This window comes from Calonectris borealis, chromosome 4 (assembly GCF_964195595.1).
Source record: "Calonectris borealis chromosome 4, bCalBor7.hap1.2, whole genome shotgun sequence".
Classification (NCBI taxonomy): domain Eukaryota; kingdom Metazoa; phylum Chordata; class Aves; order Procellariiformes; family Procellariidae; genus Calonectris; species Calonectris borealis.
The window spans coordinates 84,324,642-84,351,708 of NC_134315.1; the positions used below are offsets into that span (position 1 = coordinate 84,324,642).

At 42.0% G+C, this 27,067-nt stretch overlaps 1 protein-coding gene across 3 annotated transcripts in view; it reads right to left on the reverse strand.

Annotated features, from left to right (window-relative positions):
• The window catches only part of ANKRD17 (ankyrin repeat domain 17), a 94,271-nt gene that overhangs the window by 42,889 nt on the left and 24,315 nt on the right, over positions 1-27,067 (reverse strand). For all 3 annotated transcript variants that reach the window (XM_075150412.1, XM_075150411.1, XM_075150413.1), the window contains exons 2-7: positions 7,590-7,743; positions 6,837-6,993; positions 4,307-4,454; positions 3,858-4,005; positions 2,556-2,789; positions 461-555 (exon numbers count right to left, since the gene is read on the reverse strand). In XM_075150412.1, coding sequence (XP_075006513.1) covers positions 461-555; positions 2,556-2,789; positions 3,858-4,005; positions 4,307-4,454; positions 6,837-6,993; positions 7,590-7,743 — 936 coding nt within the window. The remainder of the gene's footprint in view (positions 1-460; positions 556-2,555; positions 2,790-3,857; positions 4,006-4,306; positions 4,455-6,836; positions 6,994-7,589; positions 7,744-27,067) is intronic.

The window sequence follows — 27,067 nt, forward strand, 5'->3', positions numbered from 1 at the left end:
ACATACAACAACACAAAGAGAGATGTAGCCTACAGAAGCAGCTTTGGGACAATGAGCACAGCCTTACTCACTGACTTCTGCCACTTCAGGAAAAAAAATCAAGTGCAGCTGGACATACAGAAACCTACTTAGTCAAAGGATGGGTTAAATAGAGCTCTCCTGCTAATGCTCATGTGATGCACGTTTTAGCTGACGTCTCTTAAGAACTCAAATACTGTGTCAGCCAAAGGAGGAACGAGTTCAATTTTGCTGTTTTAGGAAGTACTGTTTTTCAACCAGGTATTTCCTCCCCGCCCCTCCAATTTCTTCTGCGAAAGGGCCATCAAGCACACAGGAGAACGGAAACATCACATAGTTCGGTTCTGTACCAAAAAGAGACCAAAACGAAATCACCTAGATCACGTTCAGAAAGTTAAGAGAGAGTACGTACGCCTCACCGCTCAAGCCATACATCTCTTACCATGCAAGCCTCCATGAGGGCAGTATGCATTTCATCTGTCTTGTGTTCCTGGTCTGCACCAGCTTCCAGCAGAAATCTCACCATTTCTAGATGGCCTGTACGGAGAAAATAATTAACGGATCAAAACTACGTTAGAAAGTGCGTTTCACAAGTCATAGAAAAGGTCTAATGTACATAATGAAGGTAATAGAAGGCCATGTTAAAACATTAAAAAAATAAATCCCTTAAAACACTCTCGAAAGGCATGTTCGTATCTATGCATTCAATGCGCACAGAAGCTTAAAAGCGTATTTACTATAAATACAACCCAATTCACTTCGTATCTAAAATCACTTCTGCACTACATGAGTTCCTTGAGGTGACATTAGAGCTGAGTAGCGCACGCTCCAGAAGCTTCACTAGGGTGATTTATTCTGTGCAAAGACGTTCGGATTTTTTTCGTCTACGGAATGTTGGTTTTTTGGGGGGGGTCAGGGTTTCCCCTTTACTTGCTTGACATTAAGGATTTAGGGTTACTGTTTTTATAAATGGCATTGTAACCAGTCCCTGAGCTCACAGCGACCCTCAGACCATAGAACATACGAAGCAGATGGACCCTTCACAGTTCCAAGCATTCTCTTAGGAATTCAACCACCTATAGGAATCCTCCCAAGATAAGGACACCTAACAGCCTTTTGAAAGTATTTGCTCTCAACCACTCCATTAATTCATGGCTATAGTTCACCAAGTCCTGTCTGCGTGCCAAGTCCTGTAAACTTCGCTACGCAGTCATGACCAACACAACATGCAAGCATATAAAGCCAAGTCAAAGGAAAAAAAAAAACTTCTGTTTCGTACCTAAACATGACCGTGGCTAAACCTCGAAACTAGAACTACGCCTGGCAACACCATTAATAGCACAGACACAGCCCAATGTGGGGCTACATTGCATTTTGACCTTTCCCTGTTGACTCGAGAGAAGTTTGTGACCTTCTCAGTCCCAAATATCGTAGGTCTTTCTACTACAGGAAGCAAGCAACATGAGGAAATTAGAAGCTTATTTGCATGCCCTAAACATGAGATTTGGAGCACCACAGAAACGCACAAAAGACAGACAAATCATATACGGGTAAGGTGGATATCTCCACTTCTGTCCCGTACGTCACAGTGAACAACCGACTAAGCACAGACTTATGATTTTTCATCTCTGCTTTCCAACCTCACTTCAGAATTCAGAGCCCAAGCGCATTTTCTCAGGAAGGGAATGTTCTGGGGTCCCACTCCCCTCTTTCAAACACAGCCTTTGCTCTGACAGACATCACAGAGAAGATGACCATGGCTTATGAGGGTGTTCAGCAACAGTGAACCAAGAACGTATCAAGGCAAATACAAGAAACGTAAATGAAAGACTAAGACCATCTTCTACTGAGGTGCTACAGAAGTACCTCTGCTACCAACATCAATTACTCTATGATGCCAAGAGCCACTCTAATAGCTCTAATAAAACACGTCCTAAGTGACTGCAACAGCAACCGTTCAGCTGTGTGAACGCATCTGGCCTCGTAATTAAACATCTTGATCCCTTGCTTGGGTGATGCAAGATAGCTGCCCGACACTTTAAGGGAGGCAAGAAAGGCCTGTTGCCTATCCACTGACACCTAAAAGGCAAGGTCCGAGATTCTGTATGCTTTCCAAGTGCTACGTCCTTTAAAATAAAGTCATTTCTGTATCTAAGCAGAGGTATCTTGTATAATATAGCTGCAATACAGAAAGTTTACCATACTTATTCTATTAAAAACGTATTAGTTCCTCGTCTCCCAATTCATTTAATAGAAAATCTTTTAACATAAAATCTTTGAAAGCATCATCACGACTCAGACAAAAGGTTTGTATCTTTATACTTACTTCTCCACACTGATCATCATTTTACATATGGCGCATACATGTTATGTGGTATCACAGCCAGGATAAAAGCATCAGAAAGTGTCCATTCATAGCCTTTAAATTCGTTTTGTCCCGGACAGCAAGGCTGAATGTTTGAAAAGACTTCTTACACCTGTCACGCTTTCCCACACTTGTTACACCTTTGTAGCAACTACGGTATTTGGTACTATACCTTTGTAGCAAGCCAGCGTAAGTGCGCTCTCCTTGAATTCATTGGAATGCGTATTTATGCCTGCTCCATTTTCTAGCAGCACTCTGGCCACTTCCACATGGCCGGCACTTCCCGCTTCCATCAGGGGAGTGTGACCGTTCTCATTATGGTCCTCGATACTAGCGCCCGACTCCAGCAGTACTTTCACAACATCTACATAGCCTCCAGCACAGGCATATGTAAGGGCTGTATTACCTGAAGCCAGAAGAGAAAAAGGTTTGGAAACAAAGTTTGATAGCATTTCTACACTGGGAACTTCAACTTACGCTCCGTTTAATTGCTTTTACCTGGCTACCTTACGGAAGAAGGTTTTTTCTGGGCTACAGACCAAAAACTACAGGGAGGGGGAAAATAAGCAAGTAACTGCACAAAGTAGCTCAGTGCTGACAGACCGAAGGTCTCCTAGCGCCTGGTGACTCTTTTGATTCATTTCCCATTTCCACCCCGGCTAATCCCAACGTCCGTGACAAAAGACCATCCTGTTAATCAGCAGGGACATACCATGCTGTAAAAAGGAAAGCTCAAAACAAGGAGCAGAATGAACGGCTGTTCAAAAATGCCCATAGTCTTTACAAGGAGATGAAAACAATCTCCATGGAAAAAACTATAAAAACGTATCTCTGAACAGCACAGTCAATCCATCTGCCTTTATGAAAGATACCTTCAAAAAAGTTAAAGGTCAAAGCAGTATTACTACTCAGAACTACTTCACTGGGGGGGGGGGCGGGGAGGAAGGTGTCTTCTGGTATCCCAACTTTCCTCATCATTCAGGGTCAGTACTCCGTTTGTCCATGACTATTCACTCCACTTCAAGGCCGCACAAACCAAGAAAATTTCCCAGTTTGGGCACTTGAACACAAATGCCTACCAAACTGCCATGGGAAGCGGGGGGAAAGGGAGGGGAGAAAAAGGGGGCCATCTTCTCATGTTTACTTTTTTCCCTTGGTTTCCTAGCCCTGACACCAAACATTTTTCTACGTACACAGAAACTTCGGGAACTGTGCTTAAAATGCTATGTGACAACAAATCCTAAGTCCGCAAATACCTTCCAGTTACTAGTTGACCTCATCTGCCTTTGTATGTGTGCAACCAATATTTTACAGCTCCATTAAAAAAATGCAAAAGCTCAATAGTAAAACCACGAGGAAGCATTCTGCGTTGCTTGGCTGAGAGCCGTTCTTCCCAAATTTTCACACAGTTTCCTGCACACTGCAAATCTCAGCTTTTCAGCAGTTTTCAACAAGCTCTAACACACTTATTTACCTGTTGATGACTGTGCATTCACATCAGCACCATGAGCTAGCAGCAACTTGACGATTTTGACATGTCCGCCATTGGCGGCAGCCATTAAAGGTGTTATGTCTCCTTTAATACCACGGTCCTCTACATTAGCGTGCATTGCCAGAAGAACCTGTGAACAGAAGGGTGATCAACAACACTGGCAAGTGACAAACCGGCACATCAAGATGGTCGAAACGCTACACAAAGCCCCCACCTTCACCAACACACAGCTTTGTGTTAGAAACACTTAGAGAAGTAAGCACAACGAATGCATTCGCAACGTTCCGTTTACGCCTAAGTCTTCGTTTGCCAGTTAACTGACATTTTCCGCTACCTTAACACCGCCTTCCAGGTGCGTAAGACTGGAACACATTAATTCAACACTTATTTTTGTACAATACACACATACTAAAAACAGCTAGGAAACCAACCTGCGCAAGCTCATAATATCCTGCTGAGCAGGCTAAACAAAGGAGGCTTTCCCCTTCTTCTGTGTGCTCGTTCACACTTCGTCCTTCAATTAGCAACTTCCGCACAGCATTTACATCTCCTTCTGAACAAGCCTCTGCCAAGCTGCGGCTAGTAAGATAGAAAGCATTTAAAAGTGAAAATGGATTATGCTTGAAATGCTTGCTCTACGTGCAGAGTAAAAATCCAACGCGCCACGAGGATGCAGTCAACAAAAAGGAAACACCAACTAAAGAAGTGCCAACTGCTAATTAAAGAGGTGCCGTTTTTACACTTCAGGTTTTCCACATAACTCTTCCCAAAGTTGAGTACCGTGCATACTTCAACCACGCCTGTTACTAATTTTTAACAGAAGCTTGCAAGAGCAACATCTGCAGGATGACCATTTAGGCTACCGAATTCGCATTACGTACAACTGAAGCAGAAACTGAAGTACAACTGTTGAGAGAAGACATGACCACGGACCCGACTTCCTGTCTCAGCACTACACGTGCAGCACCATGTCATGTCCTACAGAAGTACAAATCTCTTTTGGTAATCCTTTAACCATCTGAGAAATCAGTAATAAGTTTTCCTTTTGAGAGGCTAATCCCATAGCACTGCAAACAAATCACTGTTGGTTTATATTACTAATTATGACATAATATACAGTCTCAACCCATTCCTGCTTTGTAGTTCCAGTTGGAAAACACAGGTTTTGTCCCACTCATTTTCTGAAGTAAGGTTCAAAGAAAAGGAGAACTGATTAAATCACAGTAAGTACAACACCAGGAGTATTCCTTTCCCAATCAGCAACCACTTCTCAGAGTTGCATTCACATTCTCTTTTGCCTCAGGACCAGAGAGGACACAGAAATCGCCTGTCCATCTTAACAACGCTTTATTTCAGCACTGTAACTGTTAGTTCAACTAAAACAAACCACCTTCTCCTGTAACAAAATTAATCACTTCCCCTCTGTCCTGTGCTGAAAATCCCAGAGTTCTGGAACGCTATCCGATGATTCAGTTGTGGCCCTAACTCAAGCAAGCACGCAAGTGTAAAATTCTCCTGGTTTGGTAAGCCCCAAGTCAGCGTACTTGTGGTTCTGGTGTCACTCCATGAATTCTTCACTTCTACCATTCCAATTCTGCTTCAGTCAAAAAAGGATCTACTGAAAGCACATTTTCAGCCCCTCCCGATTCTGTCTTCTGTCTACATTGCCTTCATTCCAAAACAGTTATTGCTTTGTGAGAATAAAACTTCAAGTCTGACGTATTTCTCAATTCTGCTCCAAGTAATTGGATCAGTAATAATAAATCCAAGACTACTGGCCTCACCCGACCCACTGCCCTTTCTACTCTTCTCCATTTAGCAGGTCCCATCAACAGAGAACTAACTCAAAAGGGAACGGAAAAATTAGGTAGTTGACAGAAAATTTTTACAAGCCATACAACTCAACGCGAACGTGAGCAATTCTTAAAATACTCAAGATGTGAAAGCGGCTATTTGTGTAGCAAGGACTAACTTATACCTGTACATTGCACCCAGGACTCCTATTTAGTTTGTGTCGCCAAACACAAACTTAATATGCAGAGAATTTTTTCACAAATATGTCTGTTCACTTTATTTCCTACATTTATTTTTACTTCCCACATCCTCTGTCCCGGTAACAACCTTGGCAACAGCCACTGTTCACAAGAAAAGAGGTAGCTGGAGGCAGGGAGGGACGCACACAGAATAGAAGCAGACGTGACCCCCAACTATTTTGCTCTTCTTCGTATGTCCTGATCAACACACCAAGAAACCTTTCTTTGGAGTATCTCGGTATACAAGGAACAAACTGCCAACTAACACGGGAGCACGCGCTTGTTCCTACTAACGCTCCCTTTCTGTTCTATTGAAGCTTAATGACAGCCTAGAAGAGAACCTTCTTATCCTTTCCCTCATAAACATCCCACTAAAACAAAAAAAAACCAGTCACAAAACCAGAAAGTCCAGTTAACAAGCAGCGACTCTCTGGCCAAGGCTCTGTCCAAGGTCCTACCCGATGTGAGAAAGCTGCCGAGGGCCACGAAGGCTTCAGTCCCTCAAGACTGTTTTCCTTCCTCAATTAAAAAGGCACTCTGAAGTTCTCTAAAACAACAAAGTGGGTCTTTTTTTTGTCTCAAAGCTAGTTCCATGCTATCACCGAATGACCCGTTTCAGGATTTGCTATTTTTTGGTACAGTTCTAAAGCCCATACTATTTTAAGAGCTTCGAAATTTTGTTTCTATAGTTGGTCAAGTTTTACTTGGAGTGTGATTTTTGAATTCTAAGCAACAGTAATTGCTTCACTCCCCGTTGCAAGACATGACAGTACAAGAATATTTAACAGGAGAACCGCAGGTGATAACGTGGTACTAATTCCACCTGAGTAAGAGTTTCACCATCGTGTCATCAGATGTGATACAACAAGAAAAACGGCTTTGAAAAGTAGCGAACTACTGAAAAAATCCAGTGTAAAATTTGGCTTACTTGTCCGTCTGCCCTGCATTTGCTGTGCTTTCTGCTCTCATCCGGGTCAGCGCAGCGGCAGCTTCATCCAACGCGCAGCTGACCGAAGAAGTCAGTCTGCGAAGCACCTCGGGATCTGCAAATGCTTTACCGTCAGCTGTAGACAGCTTACCTATTCCTTTCATTCCAATTTCAACAAATTGGTACGCATGCCAGAAAAAAAGAAAACAGAGAAGTTGAAATTGAGTCCGTGACATCTGTCGGCTGAAACATTCCAAGCATAATGAACAACAGCTTCCAAAACGAAGGGATTAACTGTTTACGACACTAATTTAAAAGCTACACTTCAGATGTGATGGGCATGAATGAAACCCTCCAATCCACAGAAGGCATTGTTTTTCAGCTATTGACATCCACTTAGTAGAAGCAACGGGCAAAGCTTTTTGTACAGTCATTGTTACACAACAAAGCTTCACTGAGCAACTGAGTTTTTGACATAAGGTCAGGTGTCAATTTTTACTCAGACTTTTAGGAATCCAACATTGGAGGAATCTGATTAGAAGCACAGCCTTCACGTGAAGCTTATTTTCCAGAATTTGAAATGCTTTAATGAACTTCTTTCTCTTCAGTGACTTGCACAACCTTGCCAAGTTCACACCGCCTTACATTCCGCATTTGTATCATGCTCATATGGATTAGACTTATGCAAGCAGTTATAGTATGGTCTCGTGTAAGGGCTTCAGGGTTAAACCTGTATGGGACACGAATACTTACCTGCAGCTTCAAGTAAAGCTTCTAATCTTGCCTGGGTTTCTGGATCTACTGTTCTCAGGTCAGCACCATCGGCAGTACTTGACAAAAGCAATTTAGAAGCTGTTTCCAACATAGGGTTTTCGAGGTCATCCTGATCCAAGATAAACGATTCCACCTGAAAAATAACAGATCTGGTTTAAGAAAGATATAACTGACCAAAACACACTTGAAACACAAAAAGCAACAGTTGCAGTTACCACTTAAGCATTTGCTTTTTAAGTACTTTGTTAGCCAAACTACTCTCAGTTGACTCAAAAGGGTATTATTTCACCAATGGAAGCAATGAGATTTTCCAAAATCACATACAATGCAAGTATTTATCATCTTATCCATTTGCTCTGTCACTAGAGGCCACATGATATACTAGACAAGTTTGACTTCACCATCTCCACACTGCCCTCCACAGTTTTCAAGTCCAACTTAACACAGGGAGGGAAAAGTGAAAGAATAAACATCACCCCAGAAGGCCTAAAGGTAGTAGCTGCCAGGAGTTTCTATGCAAGCTGTTGGTCTGGGGTTTCTTCCCCTCCCCAAAGCATGAAAGTTACATATAACAAAGACAGAATTGTTCTATTTCACACAACCCAGTCATCTTTCAAAGAAGTAACCTACCCTCAAATGGCATTAAACTCTACTAGCACGCAACGCCAGTAACACTAAGTCATCACTATTGCTGTGTCGACCGTTTTCTTCTGACTTGCAGAAAAATTCTCTCAGCTACCTCACTTCTTTTAAGTCTGGTGTCTTCTAATCTAATATTTAAAAAAAGTAAAAGGACCAGCAACATGTTCCAGGTATAATCAACTCAAACGCAACATAAGGGTTTCACAGAATCTTTCTCCAGAAAACTTTGATTTAAAACATGACCTACAGAATAAGCAACCTATTATATCTGCCTTTTTCAGGAAACAGATGCTGAGTCGCCTAAGTTGTTATAAAAATCCTACTTTCCTGCACTCTCCGTTTGTTTTGGTTGTGAAACACACAGAAATTAAGGAAGAGATTAGGATCTTAGAGAGAAAAGCCCCTAGTATCCGTTTGTGCTTTACTGCTTGTTAAAGGAGGACTGGCTCAAGCAGTTTGTATCAGACGCTCCTCCAAGAGTTCCATGAACCCCTAAGCCTATGAAGTAGCCATCCATCCATTTAATAGATTATAAAGACCAAGTTTCAACAACCTTACAAAGCTCAACAGCCTCAAAAATCCACATCTTCAAAAATCCAAGAAATTATTAAAAAAAAAAAATCCCAACCCAAAATCAAAATCAATCTAAATGCCAGTCTGCCAGACAAGTACACCACATGTGCCACGTAATTAAAAACTTCAAACGTCTTTGGATAAAAGCAACTATTGTCTGTAGTACAGCAGTAATCTATTTCCACATGGAATACAGTTCATCAAGTTAGAAATAGAATTAATTTTATTCTTCAGATTCATATGTTTCTCCAAAGTTTAAAAGCAGTCTCATGAGCATCACAAGTTCAGATTCCTGCAGATGAACGCCCTAAGAATCTAAGTGGGCAGATAAACCAGAAGAGTGACCAATTCATCTCAGGACTCCTGAAAGGTCTCCCTCCATCCTCCCATCTATTCTCTTGTCACAAGTGAAGAGCTCAGACAACAACCTGCCCTTCTGCCGTCCGCCTCGAGCTCAAAGCTTACCAGGATATGATACTAGCACACAGCTTGAATCTAAACACCTTGTTTCTTGAGGAAGGTAGGCTGAAAACTGCTTTCAAAATTACTTCCATTTATCACTTCAATGATACCATTGAGAAAAAAATCTCCCGTCAGACAGCTTTTGGCAATACACAAGTAGACATCTCAAGGGCAGCTTTGAAGCCTCCTTCCACTCCTTTGAAGCCTCCTTTGCCCCCCTCCTTCAAACCTGGGAACACAGCAAGCTGAAGAGGATGACTTCCAACTTAGGATGAAAGTGGCTGTGATGTCAACAAGTGCCGACGACAGGACAATCCTGCAGCATTGCGTGTTGCTCCTCAGCACCACTTTTTCCAAGTGATACTCACACAGGCTGCAGCTTTCCAGTTTGGCAAACTGGTGAAGCCAACTCCTAGTTTCCTCCCCAGCCCTAAGGAACAGTTCGCTCCTGCCTCTCCAGGGTCCTTTGCTGGTCGCTGCCAGCTCTGCTCCGTGCATGCACAACGCCGTTTTTAGGCTGGTTTTGGTTCATCTAAGGTCTTGTCATTTGTCTTCTTCCAGAGGACCGAGCCCGCTGCAGCAAGCAGCAAGAGAAAGGAACTACTCTGCTGTTCAAGAGCCAAGCGACAGATTTCACCACTAGAAAGACAAACTACTAAGCAGTCGGAAGGATTCTTGGCTCATCCAACTCGTGCAAAATCCCTACTACTTAGACTAACCGGAAGAAAAAAAAATCTCATCTGAGCGAGATATTTAACAGCTGGTGGCGGTTCTTCCTAACACTATGAAATATTTGCTAAGAAAAAAGTCAAAATAGGAAAATGTCTCTCCCCTACTCGCATCCTCCCCCCTCACATTCAGTCTTTTACACAGTTCAAGTTTCAAATGGAAAAATCTTCCTATTTTCCTTCCAGCTAAGAGTATGAGTGTGGTATGATTAAAAAAACTAACTATAACACAAAGAGAACGGGGAGAAAAAGACAATCCACCTACAAACAATACAGCACCAAGACGACCACAAGTTATCAGGAGAAAACTTCTCTTGCAATAAAGTTGTGTAAAGGTTTATATTACGTACTGTCATTTATACCATTTCAGAGCAACCTCTCAAGAAATTGATTTACTAAATAACAAACTTAGACTATTTTATGACATTAAATATAGCTGGTTTTTCTTTTCTAAGGTACAAGAGATACATCTTCAACCTGCGCTTGCAGAACTTTTCATCCAGCCTCCAGTTACACTCTTCCGTATTCTCACAGTTGCTTTTTAGGTTAAGGGTTTCCTTAGATCTACACTCTTGTCTTTTCAGCCAGTTCAACATGACACAGGATACCATGCAGGGTGATAGTGATAAAAGACACAGTGTCTAACAGCGGTGAATGAAACTTTATTTTGGTAGAAGTGAAAATTCCACTTTTGTTTCCCAGAAAATACTGCCTTCTCTACAGAAGCTACAAACTAAAGACAAAGCATTTCCATTTACCAGGCCAAGTAAACAGACATTTCCTTTAATGGTCTTCAGATGTATTTTATTTCCCTTAACTAAAAAAACGTGTAGAATAGTACACAAGTGCTCCACCTTACATATCAGAATATTTAATCTGGGTTCTCAGTCAGTATTTCTCCGATCAAACAATACTCTAACATAATCCAATTGTTCAGACGGTCCCCAACAGAAGGCTTTTTACAAGATTTCTCCTCCTCTCTCATCCTGCAATAAAAGTCTCATGTTCTGTACTTGCTCAAGTTTACTTCCCCCGTAATCACTCCTAGTCTATCACTTCTAGATGCTTCTTCAATCAAAAAATACGCTAGGAGAACAAAATTACCAAGTCCTGACTTCTCTCAAACCTAACAGCCTACAGTTTTGATGCACTGAATACAACTGTAAAGAGAAATTTAAAAATGGCTTAGAAAAGCGTGGCGTTAGCAGTTATGTAAATCCAGACCTCAAGGAAATTTCATGCTACAAGTACCTTAGCATATGTTCCAAGTCCTATTTTTCTAGGCAAAAAAGTAATTCTAAATTTTCCGAGTATTGTAATTCTAGACTAAACTTCCATTTTCAACCTTACGTGCTTTTATCACCTCGTATTAGCAAGACCAGTTCTTCCCTACTTAGCAAAGCTTTGCAACAACATCAAATTGGGTTCCGCGCACTCGTCCTCTCCCTCAGTGACCTCTTCTGTCCTCTTCTCCGTGCACGTTCCCAGGCTCCCACAAGGCACCCTGTTGTGTGCACTGACCTACGCATTTTGTTTTCTCTGTTTTCCGAAGTGCGGACTCAAAACCCCACCTGTTCTTTCCTTCTCCAACCGCGGGGTGATCTGTTTGCTCCTTTTGTTGCCCCTATCAAGTGGGAAACGTAACATGAAGGGATTTCCTCTTCACGAGACCGAAATCAGAAGTTGTACCTTTTTACAAGAACTGATCTATGGGCGGGGCTGTATCTTTTCTCTTATAAAGAACAGTAGCTGCATTTTTAGCACTGTTTTGCCATCTGGTACATGGACATACAGACATCTCAATCAGGTAAAAGCTGATCCACCAGGACTCATGCCTATACACCCTGAAGACAGCCCTACAAGATGTCAGTATTTTTATGTTTTGACTGCCAAATACCAGATAATGAACATACAGTTCAATAAATGCCAGGTTAGAGCAGAAAAAAAAGCATACCTGAGTTACTTTGCTCTAACTAGCACAGCTCTTACCACTGTGTAATGCCAGGTCAACTAAAGACATAATTCAGTTCCTGACACTAACTCAAACTTCATCAATCTCTCACCCTCAAGCCATACGCATATAAAACTGCGGTCAGCGTAGATCCCACCCCCGACACACTGATGTAAACATACCCCCATATCCCCATACCAGTGTCATACAAGCTATTACATATGCCTCCAACATGGTCTCACACGGATGTAAACTAAGGTCAGACAATAAACTTCCTCCCATAGTTTCCCTCACAAAAAAACCCCACACACTAACAAAACCAAAAAAACCCACCACACCACCCACAAACGCAAAAAAACCCCGTACGTTAAGGATTTGAAGAGGAGTCAGTCACCTATTGATTTCATTTTTTCTACTTATATGGCTAAACACAGATTAGGGTCTTCCTAATTTTATGTCAAGCCGGGAAGGGAGGGAGGACGGAAGATAGATTCCGCCTACAAACAACTGTCTCTTCGCATCTTCTATACTTAGGAGATGGAAATCCAGTACTCAGCAAACAACTCCTCTGGAAACTCATAATCAACTAAGGTATCAAGCTAGTGAAATGATTTTACTACCAAAATTGGTATACAATACCTAAATTAACATTACAAGCTTAAAATGACAGCAACTCTAATCTCACTCTCAGCAGAAGTACCTGCCACATATTGGCCATGTAGTATGAAAACTCTTTATACGCACTAAAACATAAAAAACAAGCCTACACGTCTGACCACCATGATTCTGCACAACTTCACTCATAAGAAGTTTTCATCTTGTTTGATGCCGCGCAATGAAAGAACCCAAGAGCAAAGCTAAGCCTTTTTGTTAGGCCAATGACTTTCGTACCTTTACAATGTCACTTGCTTTAGTGTCTGAACTCCCTCTTTTCATGCATATCTAACCCTTTGTAATATTTACACTTTACATCAATACAGTCGCCCACAAAGCGTTACAGAGAGCCTTATGATAAGCTCAACTTTATCAATAGTAGAGAACAATAAAAGCAACTATTTAAAATTTCATTTATTAACAATGGCAGAAAACAGTTAGCTTCCAGCACCGACCACCTACTAAAGCCCTTACTGCAGAATGACAAAAGCCCATTATTTATCCATCTGATCAGTACAGAGCTGCCATGAATCGCTGTGGTCATTAATCTACAGAACATCTCTAGCATTTGTTTACCAGTTTTTCCTCAATCACAGCTGTACTATAAGCACAGTCCAGAGGCATTAAAAAAAGGCTGTAAAAAGTCCTTTTTTCTTTCTTATCTCAGGTTCCCCTCCTGATTTCAAGAGCCCAAGAGTACATTTTGCTGATTCCACTTCCCAGTCCTTCTCTTTAAGGCCATCCTGCACGCACACAGTATTAATGTGTTACGGCTTCCCAGCATTTAGTCAGAAATTAACACATTCAATACCCTGCATTCCATATAAATTATGAAAATTAACATCGTATTACCCTAACGTGTGCCATCTGAAAGCTGATGCACAGAGACGGAGGGCAGCAAACAGTTGCTTAATTGTATGGTACATCTAGGCACAGGGTCATTAACCCAGCCCAAACACTTGCTCATAAGAACCTGAATAGCACCCTTGGCCAAACATCCAGCAACATCTTTCTGGAAGCAATGCAGGTTCCTAGCTGTGTTTTAGCCATTGTTTATAATAAAAAAATCAGACAATATAGTAACTTCTGTATCTTGAAGCCTTACATGAAGACATGCTCAAAAATAGTAGTAAACAGTTCTTAAAGTATCAAGTAAACAGTGAAATCCCATTTAAGTGTCTAGCAGTTGGATTGTAAAAAACAGATCTCGAAGGCTGTGAAATAGCAAGTCGTACTCATTTACATAATAGGATGAAATGTTTTTAAGCTTCAGTGTTTTTAAGCTCCATAAGCAACAGCATCTGAAGCCTGATTTGGATGAACCACACTAGCCCAGACAAGTATTTTAAAAGGCCCAGAAAACACCTTTCTTAAAAAATACTTTCTCTGCAGGTTTTTTTCTTATTCTTGGGGCTGGCCCCTATTTTCTAGGCTTGCAATCCAACAGCAGATTTGTGCTCAGCTTTTGTCAGATGACTCCCACAACTTTTGCCTCACATTAGGCACCAATGACAATTTTAGAATTTGCTACATTTTTACCTTGGCGCTTGGGCCTTTGGTGTTTGATACCCAGAGGGTGCCAAATGGATCCTACGAGAATCAAGACTTAGTACAAAGCCTTTCCGATGAACCCAGCGCACAAGGAACAGCTGGCGGCTATTGCCATGTAGCAAACTTCAGCACCTCAAATAGACCTTAACCAACAGTCCTTTTCTATTATTTCTTACTGAGGTACTGAAGGACCTACTGGCAATTTGTGAGCGCTGTAAGAGTTGATTTTTCCCAGCTCCAAAATTTCTGGAGAACAGCAAAAAGACAGTATGAAATTTAACAAGGATTTTTAAGTCTGTCAGGTATTGCAAAGGCACCTCGAGACCGAAACGACAACCATTACCAGGTCAGTTAATAAACTTAAGTCCCACTCCACCGACAAGTTACTAGCTTGAAGAGCAAGGAAGCTTCAGATTCTTCACTTTCCCAGCTACAGTGCGCATCAAGGATTCCTGAGGCAAGAGTGAACCAAAACAAAGCGACAATGTATTTCGAACGTGGCAAACCGGGCCAAGTATTTCAAGCACTAATTTTTCACTTAGGCATCCAAAACGTAACATACAAATAGGCAACCCTAAACCTCTGCAAATTACGATGCACAATACCATTGTGTTTTTAACCTTAATGGGCTATCGAAGTCTTTATATGCAGCTTGCAATTTTAAGTGTCAAGAAATCATTTGGAGTCATAGAAAGACAAAACACTCGCTATCCCAAAGGAACTTCCTAATGCCCATACAAATGTACACGCACTGCGTTTTTTGTTCATCTTAGTCACAGGTCAGCTCAGTGTAAGAAAGGATAGGAAATTTTTTCAGCCCCTCAACACGTCCCATACTAAATCAAGAACTTCATGCCTGCTCTCCCTTACCCTGCTACCTTTTAGCCCTCAGAATATCACCTCTTACACTTTCAAAATACATTACCCCATCTTCGTTGAAAGTCAGCTGACTGAAAATACTCTGATCTGAAACATCAAGACTAAGTAATCAACTTACACATGTCTTGAAATAAAACAGATAAATAGATAACAAATACAAATAAAATAGATTTTGACTTTATCAAACTAAATATTAAGGCAAAGCGTACGGTTCTGCCTTTTCACCTAAGGCAGGTGAAATTACCACTTAGTTAACACAGGTTTCAAGCCATTTTAAGATGCAGATCTTCACAGCATTAATAATGTATTATATTAAAAATTCCATTCAAAACTTTACTGAAGACAAGCCTCTGGTATTGCTTGCCATTTTTGTGGGGACGAAACAGAACATCACGACCACCTAATTTATATGACATAGCTCTGAAGTAGAAGTGATGGTTTACTGGATATTTACACAAGACACCATTTTCTTTAGATTAAGATCAGCTTCCCGGTTATTGAAAAGGAGAGCATACACCGAAGCCAAGTGAAGCAGTCTATTTTGCCTACTCAATTTCAGCCTTGCAGTTTTTGTCTTTTTTCTTCAAATCTATTTTGAAGCAGGAACAAGCTGTGTGATTCTCCCTTGCCCTACCCAGCTACTACAGCAGTACTGTCACTGCAGACAAAGTCTTACAGCAGCATTTCTTCCCTGTACCGTGAGGACTGCTTCCAGTTATCTGGGATACATAATCAGATCTGTTGTCTTCCGAACACGCCATGACCCTCCCCAAACCTAAATGCCTTGTTCAGCAGAAATCTGAAGTCCGGCAGCTGGAACATCGCAACAGTGTCTTCTTTCATTTTATTCTATCAACTGTACACACCATTTCTCTCGCTGCTGCTAAAAAAAATTAAAAGCAGGGGGAGGGAGGGAGAACGGTGAGAAGAATAACAGTCCGTGCTGCTGAAGTGGCATAACACCATCCTCATGACTGGCACCAACAGAGTTTCTGCTGCAGGGACACCTGCATTATTACTGCAGTGTGTTTCTGATGACGAGACAGGTGCTGATGTATTCACATGAAAATTCCCTCCTCTCCTCCGTAGTCTGTAGCCCCAGCCTTACGAACAACAGTATGAAAAGAAACAGCCAGACTGAAAACTATAGCTATAAGAAGGTTGTGAAACTAGACAAGGAAAAAAGACCTTCAGTTTAATATTCTTTTCCCATTTCAAATATTCATTCTAAACACTTGGCATACTTTCACATTAAGCAAATTTATGCATTAACCGGTATTCAGCTGCAATTGTTCATGCGAGAAACATTTCGTGCCAACGTAAAAATAACAACATCTCAACTCATGATCTTATTAAGCTCCCTGCCCCAATTTCACATTTATGGCCGGGGGCGGGGGGGGGAGATATACAAGTTTTAGTCTCTGACATGAATAACAGGATATAAAAATCACCCAAGAAAAAAATCATCACAAAACTTACTCTAAAACTGCCTGCCATCATGCTTCTGAAAGCTCACCTTCACACAATACTTTTATATGAACAACGAAAAAGCTGACAGATTTCCAGTCCAGTCACTTGAACACAGGTATGCGCCTTCACTCTCCCAAGCCCCACGGAAAAGGTCAGTGTGAACTTTTGATAGAAACCATCTCTTTTGGAGTGAGCTTGGAAAGAACTGACCATAAAAGCAAAGCTTTGACAGCGTATGAATAACTCAGACTGCTGCGGTCTCTGCATCAACCCTGAGATGTCATGACCTGCATCAGAGCCGCTGACAAATAGTTCACACCTATAACAAAGGTTGTTCCCATACTATCGCAAAACCAAAATGGAAACCGCTCTCTGCAAAATAACCCTGACAACTGAAGGATACTAAATGGACAGCCTGATCCTACGCAGGCAACTTTTCCTGCCCTTAGCAAGTAACCTTCACATCTTCCCAAATGATAAAAGTTTATCTATCAGAAAGACACAGAACAGGGAGCACATAACAACCATGAAGACAAGAGATGATGCACCTGAGCTTCCCAGAATCACTCTCTCCCCGCGTCGCCAAAATCCCCCAATGTCCCCCGATGTCACACCTGAACAACAACTGGAGCCCCCCTAAGACTCTCTCTCAAGTATCTGAGGTAAGCATCACTTAAGCTACTTAGCAAGTTACTTAGACGGCCACACAAACCACAGCCTAGTCATTACAGTTGTAAAAAGCCTAGAGGGGTTATGCTGCCTCTGACCACCCAGCCAATTCTCCACCCAGACTGCATCACAGGCTCTTTAAGACAAGCCTTCTCACCTATATAAATGGCATTTCAGAGTTTTCCCACCTCTCCTCCCACTGAAGGACAGTCCAAGGACTCTAAACCTTTCTGGATAAGCTTGCACTTAATGCACATCCTGAGGACCATCACCACAGACTCAGACTGACCCCTCATCGTGATATGGCCAGCTTCGATGGATCTAGTAGCAAGGACTAAGGAATACAGAGAACATAAGGAGTACAGAACAACGCAGCTGTATCAGAGTCTTCTCCGTTTTATCATTCAATATGTAAAAACTGATAAGTACCTCAAGCACGACTCTGCTCTTAACAAAACATTTTGGACCTCGACCTGAAGAGCACCTCGATTCACAGAAACGCTACTATCTCTGAACAATGTGTGCACTACTGAAAAAGGACTAAGCAGTCCTGCTGTGCACTGTTACATCCTATTCCTCACTGCCCTACTTTCAAAGGACTAATTATTCTCTTAAGCCTCGTTTAAGGAAGGTGAGCTCACAAGAAAGAAAATCCTTCTCTAACAGTTGGTCACATTCCTTTTCCACTGGACCCAACTTTTGCCTTGACTATATACTCCAAGGATTGATTTAATGGATGCATTCTCAATACAGACATTTCCAAGCCTGCAATGAAGCGCCTTGCTACACTGACAGATCCACGCCAACCGACTCAGAACCTTGAAGCACCTTCTTTTTAAATGACACCTAAGGCAAAAGTGAAAACTTAAAAAAAAAATCCCGAGCTGTTAAAAGCACAAATGCATTGTTTCAATTCTGCTACCTCTACAAGAGCCAAGCTTGAAATCCCAATGATAATTTTCTATCTTTATCACTGGTTAACTTCAGGGGGGCTTGTCTGCATGTTTGTTGCCTGCAGAGCCTTCAAGGAGAAGCACCTTGAGTTTTCCTTTCACAGCTCAATAAGCAGCCATTCCTCCGTCACTCTCAGGCTTTGTTGTAACAGATCAAGACCCTTAACTAATCCTTTGAGAAGGGAGTTTAGAGCAGCTTAGCACGACTAAAGGTGGCCCAACTTCTCACAAGCGCTTTTTCCGGAATATTTTTCACCTCTTCCATTTCACTGGCCCGATGCACTTGGTTGAAGTTTCAGTTCAGAACTGCGCACACCCATCCATTTCCAGCCGAAACAAGTTGTTATTCTAAGGATTGTAGATCAGCACAGCTGAACAATGGAAACACGACATCATAACTTCTATGTAGACAAAGCTAGTAGCAATAAAGCTTTCTGCAGAAACAGTGCTATGGGGCCTTGCCTTCACTCAGATTTTCTAACAGCGTAGTTGAAGTCTGTTAATACAAGAACAGTTCTCTCAGATTTGAACACACGCTTATTTCTTGCAATGAGGCCGGGCCTCAGATGACCCAAAGCAGCTTCTCTGTAGTCCACGCCAAGGAAGCTGCCGAACTTAGCAAACTGTGCAGATTCAGAGGAAAAAGAGGACAGGTACTTAGAGCTATTCATGTCAGTCATAGGCAAGACCATCTTCCCATCCCTCAACACGTATGATATAAAACACCAGAATCATATGTCCGTTCAAAGTACATTTCCAAAAAGAAAGTCTCCGCTAACACTGCTACATGGTCAGTTTTCACTGACAGAGCATGCTCCATTTGTAAGGTTAAGAAGAAGGAAAACACCGACTTCCCCCGTCTTCACACAGAGATGCTTCAGATTTGCTATGTTAAATCTGCCAGAAAGCATTTCTCAGTCAGCACAACTTTCAACCATCAGCCTAGTCAGCTTGGCTTCATTCCTCCCTGCATCTTCAAGTGACTACAGTGGTGGTAAACCAGCTACAATTCCCGCCAGGAGTTTACTCCTGTTCCCTAACTGTTTTCAAATGACTTATTTCTGTGTGTTTCCCACCTCTGATCTTAAAGCCAAACTCAACCCCAAAACAGAGAGCAGCTCACATGCTCATTTATACCACAAAACCTCCAAACAGAAGACAGACCTCTCTACTGCGCTGGCCGCAATATACACACGCAGGAAGACCTCCATTCCCTGAAACTTTTGACATGCAGACAAGCTATTAAGTCAGCAGTGTTTTACTGAAATAGTATCAGAAGGCAAGTGATCCATGTTTGTCCACGTGTTTTCATCCCCAAACACAGATACTGAGATACATAGATTGATCAGATCACAGGACAAGAGAAATAACCGGAACAATAAATAGAGGATTAAACAGCTTGTATTACGTCACAATAAGTTACTGTCACCCTCAGGACTAAACCTCAGATCTCCTGATGCCTAATGCACTGCTTTATTGACTCCAACACCACGTCTCCCATCTCTAGGAAACTCCTCCCCTTCCCCAAAACTTCAAAGGTAATAGCTCTGTGTTTTCTTGGAATGAGGCCCTCCCGACAGCGTTTGCAGAAACCCACCACCAGCGCCCACCGCTGCCCACCCGGCAGGACCAGCTGTCCTCGGCTCCGCAGCCACGGCGAATACCACGCACTCTTGTCGCGGGTAAAGAAACCCGTAACGCTGCGGTTCCGTGAAAGCATGATCTACCTTTGCGAATCCAACAGACGCTTAAAAGGCTCTGTGCATCACACCAATTTACTTCAAAACTCTACTAGTCAATTTGAATCTGGGGTGCACACAAACCTGATGCTTAAGACTTCCCCTTCCCAACCACAAAGCTGTTCGGTTACCAGCAAAAGTAAGGAAAACCGATTTCCCTGCTACACTAACGACTCCAATTTTACTTCCGTAGTGGCACCTTGAACTCCCTCTCATGTCTAAAAACTACCAGGAGAGTTTTCCTCAGTCAGAACAGCTGGGGGGGGTCACCCAGCTGCGGCATCTCAAAGCTTTAAAAACTCTCAGAGCTTTTTTTTTCCTCCCTCTTTTTTTTTCCTGGTCAGGATCAAGAATCAGCGTCAGGCACCTACATGAACTGTTTCCTGGAGAAATCATAGTGCAAGACCAGTATTTCGATAGTGTCCTGCCTGAAATCAACTTCCCTTCAAGAAGGAGAACCAGAAGCAGTACAGCAAGACCACCTGTCCAGAAGAGGCACAAAATGGCTCTATGCACTCGGCGTTTACAGGAGCAGGCGGCTTTTTCAGATACGCTTTTCACAAACCTGCACTAGTGGTACTGTGTTGCAACAACTCGTTATTTACTTTAACACGTTGCTTGAAGTGCTTAGGGCTTATCTGAACACAGATCACGAACTGCATGCTTCCATTACATCAGCTGTTATAAGGCGTAAGAGAAGCTTGTGGCAGTTATACTGATATCGTGGTATATAACCATCAGAGACTTTTTACCAAATCACTTGCACAGCAATGAAGATGCATACCAAAAACTACGTTTCTAAGTGAAACGTACTGAGAATGAAAGAGTTAGGTTTCCACACAAAGCATCCCATTTTCTCTTTTTAATAGAAGCCGATGTGGAAGTTAGCGTAAAGCTGCAGTAACAACCACCAACTTGAAATTTGCCGTTTAAAGGATGATATACCAACCCCGGGGCAGCAAAATTGCATTTTGTGGTAGTAGCACAGCGGGTTGATGAAGCATAGGAAACAAAGCGTGGCAGAGACCTTCTCAGCCTCAGGTGAGGCGCGCACCCCGCTGCACCTACCAGCTCTCTCCCTCCCTTCTCTGCCACAATGTTGGAAAGGGTACAAATCAAAAGAGTCCAAAATACCATCAGGGCTTGAAGAAACCTTGTAGTGCACTACAAAAAAATATTGTCGCACAACACACGCCCAACCCCTCCCTGTCTGTCCCCTCCACGGCGGCAGACTGTCTCTCTGCTTGCTCTTAGAAAAATGAAGATCTGCTTTAGAGGAAAAGATTTGCCAATGGCACACATCCATCTCTCCCAGCACAGCAAGAAAGAAAAGCTGTTTGCCTCCCACTCCAGTCTGCCTGTTTTGCCCACTACATATAACCTACACTCCCTCCAGAACCTTTTTTCTCCTGAAGACAACACCAGGGGATAAAAGCCTTGGGAAAAAAATATAGTGAAAAAACAAAGATAAAAATTTTAGATTAACAATATTTTCACTGCCCTCAATAAACAAGTGATGCTCAGCAGCACTACAAGTCTTTTTCACCTAAGCTGCGTATTGCTTCCTCATTGTTCCTGTTAAAAAAAAAAACCCTCTCAGATTCTCAATTCTGATCACTCTTGCACATACTCCCACACGTGCATTTCAGGCCTCAGGTCCACAGTCACCAAAAGGACACGCAAATTTATTCTATCATTCACTGTGACTACTGAGCATAAAACACAGCAAGTGGCCTGAACTGCATAACACAGTTGGTTTTGAAACAGAAATAGTTTTAAGCTGCCCACATGTTTTCTTACACAAATTTGGCAGGAAATCATTCCCTTCTGTAAGTAGTTTTGGTCGGCTGTTCTTCACAATAGCAGCAAGTGCTCTGCAACGAAGGATGAAGCAGCAGAAGGGAACGAGGACATGTGGAGGAGGGACAGGGTGAACGCACAAACAACTATTCTGTTTGAGTCCAACTCAGAATTCCCTTTGGCATGAATGAAACACTGATGTGTGCATGGGCTCATTCGCAGCAATACAGTATCAACTTGTGTGCAGAGATATAAAACAAAGTGCAGGAATGCTAGAACAACTTTTTTCTTCAAGCAACGCATAGGTTAGCTTAGTCACAGCTTTCCCTTCCCATGATCAACGTAATTAGAGCAATAGTCCACCGTACAGGGCACAGGGGTACGAGTTTAAGACGACTCCATCCCTCTCTTCATGACCTTACCGCAATATGCTATTCCAGGGACTAAAAAGCCAAAGAAACCTTATGCACGTCCCACAAGTCATCTTCCTTGACCCTAGGGGTAGCTCCTTTAGTCAAGCCACGCTACACTAAGTGACCAACAGACAAGACATTAATGCACATTACAAACAAGGAAAATGATACAATATAGGGAAAGTTATAGCTACTAGAAGGACAGACTTTTCAAACATTTCTCTACTAATAAAAAAAAGATGGAGACATGGCAGACGCTTGCATTTTGTTTCCAACCTCATCACTGTTTAAGTAAAATGGTTATTCTGCTTAGCATGTGCAGGTTTAGCTACCATGCTCTCCTACCCTAACTTCCAAAGCTAGGGAACAGCAAAGAGACCAGCCATGCTGCCACTGCTTAAAATTCACTGTCAAGTAGAGCCAGGAGACTGAAGAATGGCTCCTTAAGGAAAATGCTTTAAGTCAAGATCAGTGAAAATGGTTCATCCCAAGCAAACTACAAAAACCCCTTTTTTTGTCTTGCGCAGATGACAACTAAGAACTTGCTAGCACACCGCCTCCAGAAGTGCTGTGGTCTGCATCCAATTCAACCCGTCAGGATCAGGAAGGGGAAAGTAGAAACTAGAGGTCCTTTGAGGACATCTCCTTTTCTCCATGTAATTATCCTGGTGAAATCTCTCTTCAGTATCTCTGATCATGCCGCATGTAGAGACATTTATGAAGTTAACCAAAAATAGTTTGGGAAGATATGACTAGTTAGGTCAAGAGCTTTCAAATTATTTCAAGTCATTCCAGTTTTGTTTACTGGGATGTATTCTTGTCCTATAAAGTTAAATGGAGAAATAGCTATGCAACTGTCCTAAAACAAGCAACCACACTTACAGATATAAAAACTGATCCCAACAAAAAAGTGAAATGGAACCAACTGAAACATAATGCGGATTTCCTCTTCCTTTTTAGGGATTTACTGTTCCAAGTCTTTTTTTCAATAAAGGAACTGGTATGGCCTAGTATACCCATCTTCTCTTCTGATGAGAAGCGAGAGGATAAAGTTACAGTAGGAGTTCAGTGTCTGATTAGAATTCCTATTGTTACCGCCTGGGGAACTGAGCACAGCGGGAATTATTTCTAATAATTTCAACTCATTTGGTTAAAATTCTGACAAGCTTGACAGTCACTGAATCCTTCCTTCAATACAAACTGCTGTTAGGCATACCTAATAAATAAATTAAATTTTTTTTTTGCTCTATTTGGCACACCCAACTGAAAGCTTCTGCATATTGAACAGATTTGAACAGTTTTTCATACAGTAAATTAACAGACTTGTGAAGGTAGCTAAAGCAATGCACAACTATTTGATTAAATCCAAATATAACTTCCCCCCCCTTATCAAAAAGAGGTCCAAAAAAAAAAAAAATCAAGTTTTAAGGGCAAAGCAAACACAACAGTTTTAAGTGGAGTCCTTCCTTTTCGCTATTTGCTCCGCATGCTAGATGTAAAAATCATGTGCCAAGTTCCCTCAAATCACTACCACAATTTTGATTCCTACTCTCCCCTTAGTGCTTCTGATCACATCTGTTCCATGAAGATATTTGAGCATATTTATTCAATGTTTACATGAACATAGCTCCAATATCAGCTTCTGAGTAGGACAAGCTGCATCACGACTCGTTTTCTCTCTTTCCCTCCCCTGAGCACAAACTACGTTTGCGCTATACGTAGATCACACATAAAATTGCTAGTAGAAAGCTCCTTCTCCTATTACAACGCGCTTGTCCACAATCAGAGACAGGAAAAACACATTTCTTCCTAAAACAGCATCTACAATGTTCAAGTCCATCACCTACTAGCAGAAATGTTGCTGGTTTAAGTGCTACGCAATTGAAGAAACTACATAGCACAGGAGGTGGTGGCCAAAGTGACAAAGAACCACTATTTATACTAGCCACTTATTGAGATTTCCTTCTTGCATGGTTTTGATGCCGAGGCAGTGTAACAGGTTGTTTTGAGTGTAGGTTACAGCATGTGACTTCCTATCAGTCAACACAGCCAGCAAATTCCAGCAAGGCCAAAATCTGGACAGATTTTATGCACATGCAGGAAAAAAGGGACAAGTACCTTAGCCATGAAAAGAAGCTTTTTACACGTTGCTACCAAAGTTTAAAGACAGGATGCATGGGGGGAAAAAAACGTAATTCACCTGACGAAAAGGTCTCTCTTAATTCCCTTACCGTTTTTGATTAAGTTCCTGATTTGAACGAACGGCTTAAAAGACACACCGGATTGGTAGAGACCTTTGCAGATCATCTGATCCCACCTGCTAGTCAAGGCCTTGGTTAAGTTATCCCAATTAGCAAGTCACTCACTGGCAAACACAACCGCTGAATAACCTTGACCTTGTTAACAGCAGTTACCCAAGTACCAAGTTACTTATTGCCTTAAAGGTTTCTCACACAATAATGGCATTTTCCTATTACTGTACTAAGAACAAATTATTACTGAAAAAGATAAAGCAATAAAACATAAATACCAAGAATGGTTTCCAATTACGCCATCACGCTTGTAATCTCTTCCTGCAAGTCAAGGAGAAACAGCTTAAGACCCAAAGAAATCACATCTACCAGCTCTTAATTCTTGCTTGTCACACAAGGGAACCCCGATCCAGGAGCTGAAAATTACCTTCGTGTCCTGCCAAACACTCTTACAAAATAACTGGAAGGGGGAAAGTAACAGCAATCAGAGATAGGATTTGCTTTCCTAGAAGACTCAACATGTACACTTGTTCTAAGCTCTTTGCCTCACACCACAGGAAAAATGGGCAGAGGACGGAGTATTAGGGGGAGAGCAGTTTCAAGGGAAGAGAAATCACCTTCCTACGTTTTGTTTGAAAGCACTGGACAACGATACAGAAAGAGCCCTTGGGAAGCAGCCAGGCACCTTCACTCTAGTTTCCACTCACCTTCGTGAAGCTGCAAACACACAAGCTCGCAGAGCCTAGGTGACTGCCATCACCGCTACTCAGTCAAGCTGACACCATTCTGTCAATTCCACCGAGCCAGGGGAAGGCGGCGGCAGCACAATGAGTTTTTCGCTACATAAATAGTTGCATAGTAATCAGTAAGCTGCCTAGGCATCTTAGACAGTAAGGTCAGAAAGCCTGTCCTTTCTCCAGCTGATTCAAGAAAGGGGCAAAAAAATATTTTTTTTCCTCTGAAATTTCCTAAGACTCCTGCCATACTACCAGCCAAACAAGGATATGGTATAAGCTAGCATCCTGGTCTTCCTACTCATCTCCACCGCACATCACTAGGGGTATTAGGGCCACCTCCTGAATATAAGATGGCTGATGCGTTTTAGCCTCTTCTGTTAACATGCTCAGCTTGCTTTCCTTCAGGCCAGTTCTTCCCCCTGAACAATACTTCAGACAAGGCATGTTCAGCTACATTCAGTTTTCACCCACGCCGAGAGCTCCCGGAACACGGGTTCACCTCAAACAATTAGTCCTATGCCTTGAAACAGCAACCAAAACGATCTGCTCGTCTTAAAAGTTTGGGCAAACTATGGCATGATCAGCTACCTATTGCCTGACACAAGCGCACTGACCAGATGCAAATGACTAACAAAACACAGGGTCGTACCTACTCTTCAGAACAACACACAGTCTGATAAAAAGTTCATTTCTACTTCAGACTACCAGACAACAGCACAACTCCACAGCACCACAGCAAGGAAGAGTCCAGCTCTTGACGTACTGAGAGCGCTTCATACTGCATTCTCGCTGCTTTGCCACCAGCTTCAACTAAACCTTTTAAACGTCATTGTGGGAGATGACCTCAGAGCATTAAGTGGGGGTCCTCTTGTTAACATGAGCTCAATATTTCTTAAGAGTAAATCTTAGAAATCCTACTGCCTCGGACCCAGTCAGGAACATAAGCTTCCAATATTCATCACCTGGGGTTGGGACTAAATGCACACCAGACTTAGTAATGATGTCTTTTATAAAAGAACTACTACAGCAATGCTCCAGCTTACTTAAAAACAACACACAAAGAAGTCGTTGCTCTGACAGACAATGCATGAACAACTGCAACAAATCACTAGGAACTGCTGGAGCACATTAGTAGCCAACACTGACTTCATACAGGCAAACTCTTTAAAAAGACAGGCAAACAGGTAGAAAGTAAAACAGACAAGATGACCAAGAGAAACTATGAGAAATGAAACAGGGAAAGGATTAGCCTGTTTAAGAGCTGGAACGTGGGAAAGCTACTAATGCCCAAAACAGAAACACTGTAGTATAACCCTGATCTTCATCTTCAAACCAGGAGACTGCAAGGTTTATAAATATTAAAAGCCTTGGCTTGTTAAAAAGTAAAAATTACATTGCAGAGGCCTCCCTGGTCTCTCAGCATGCATTACAGACACTACCCTTCAATTTTATGTTTGCTCTTCCTTCCATTGTTTTTTCATCAAGCATCCGTGTGCTCAAGCAGGGCAGTCTCCACTCTATATAAAGCTTTTGGTCACCATATAACCTATACTCCACTGTCCTCACTGTGGCTCGACTAGGCTATTGAGGGTGTAACAGGTGATCCTTTCGCATCACCTCGCCTCTCACCGACATCAGTGGCAGCTACACACAAAGCAACCGAGGTAGAATCTTAAGGGTTATTAAAATATCCCCATGACTCTAGTACAAAATTAAAAAAAACTTCTGCAGTTAGGAAATACTCCCACTATCACAATAAGAAATGAAGGTTTGGTCACCATGATTTGCAGTTTCAGTTCAAGATAGATGAAAGATATTTACCTTAAGCTAAGAAGTTAAAGGATTTTTTTTTTTTAAATGCACTTACTAAGGACATAAAGAAACTGCCACATGTGGGCTTGCGTTATACTCCAGTCCACTTCTCTTAAGTCAAGCACTAACAAGCTTTCAAAGAACCTGAAAGTCAGAACACACGGTTGCTTCT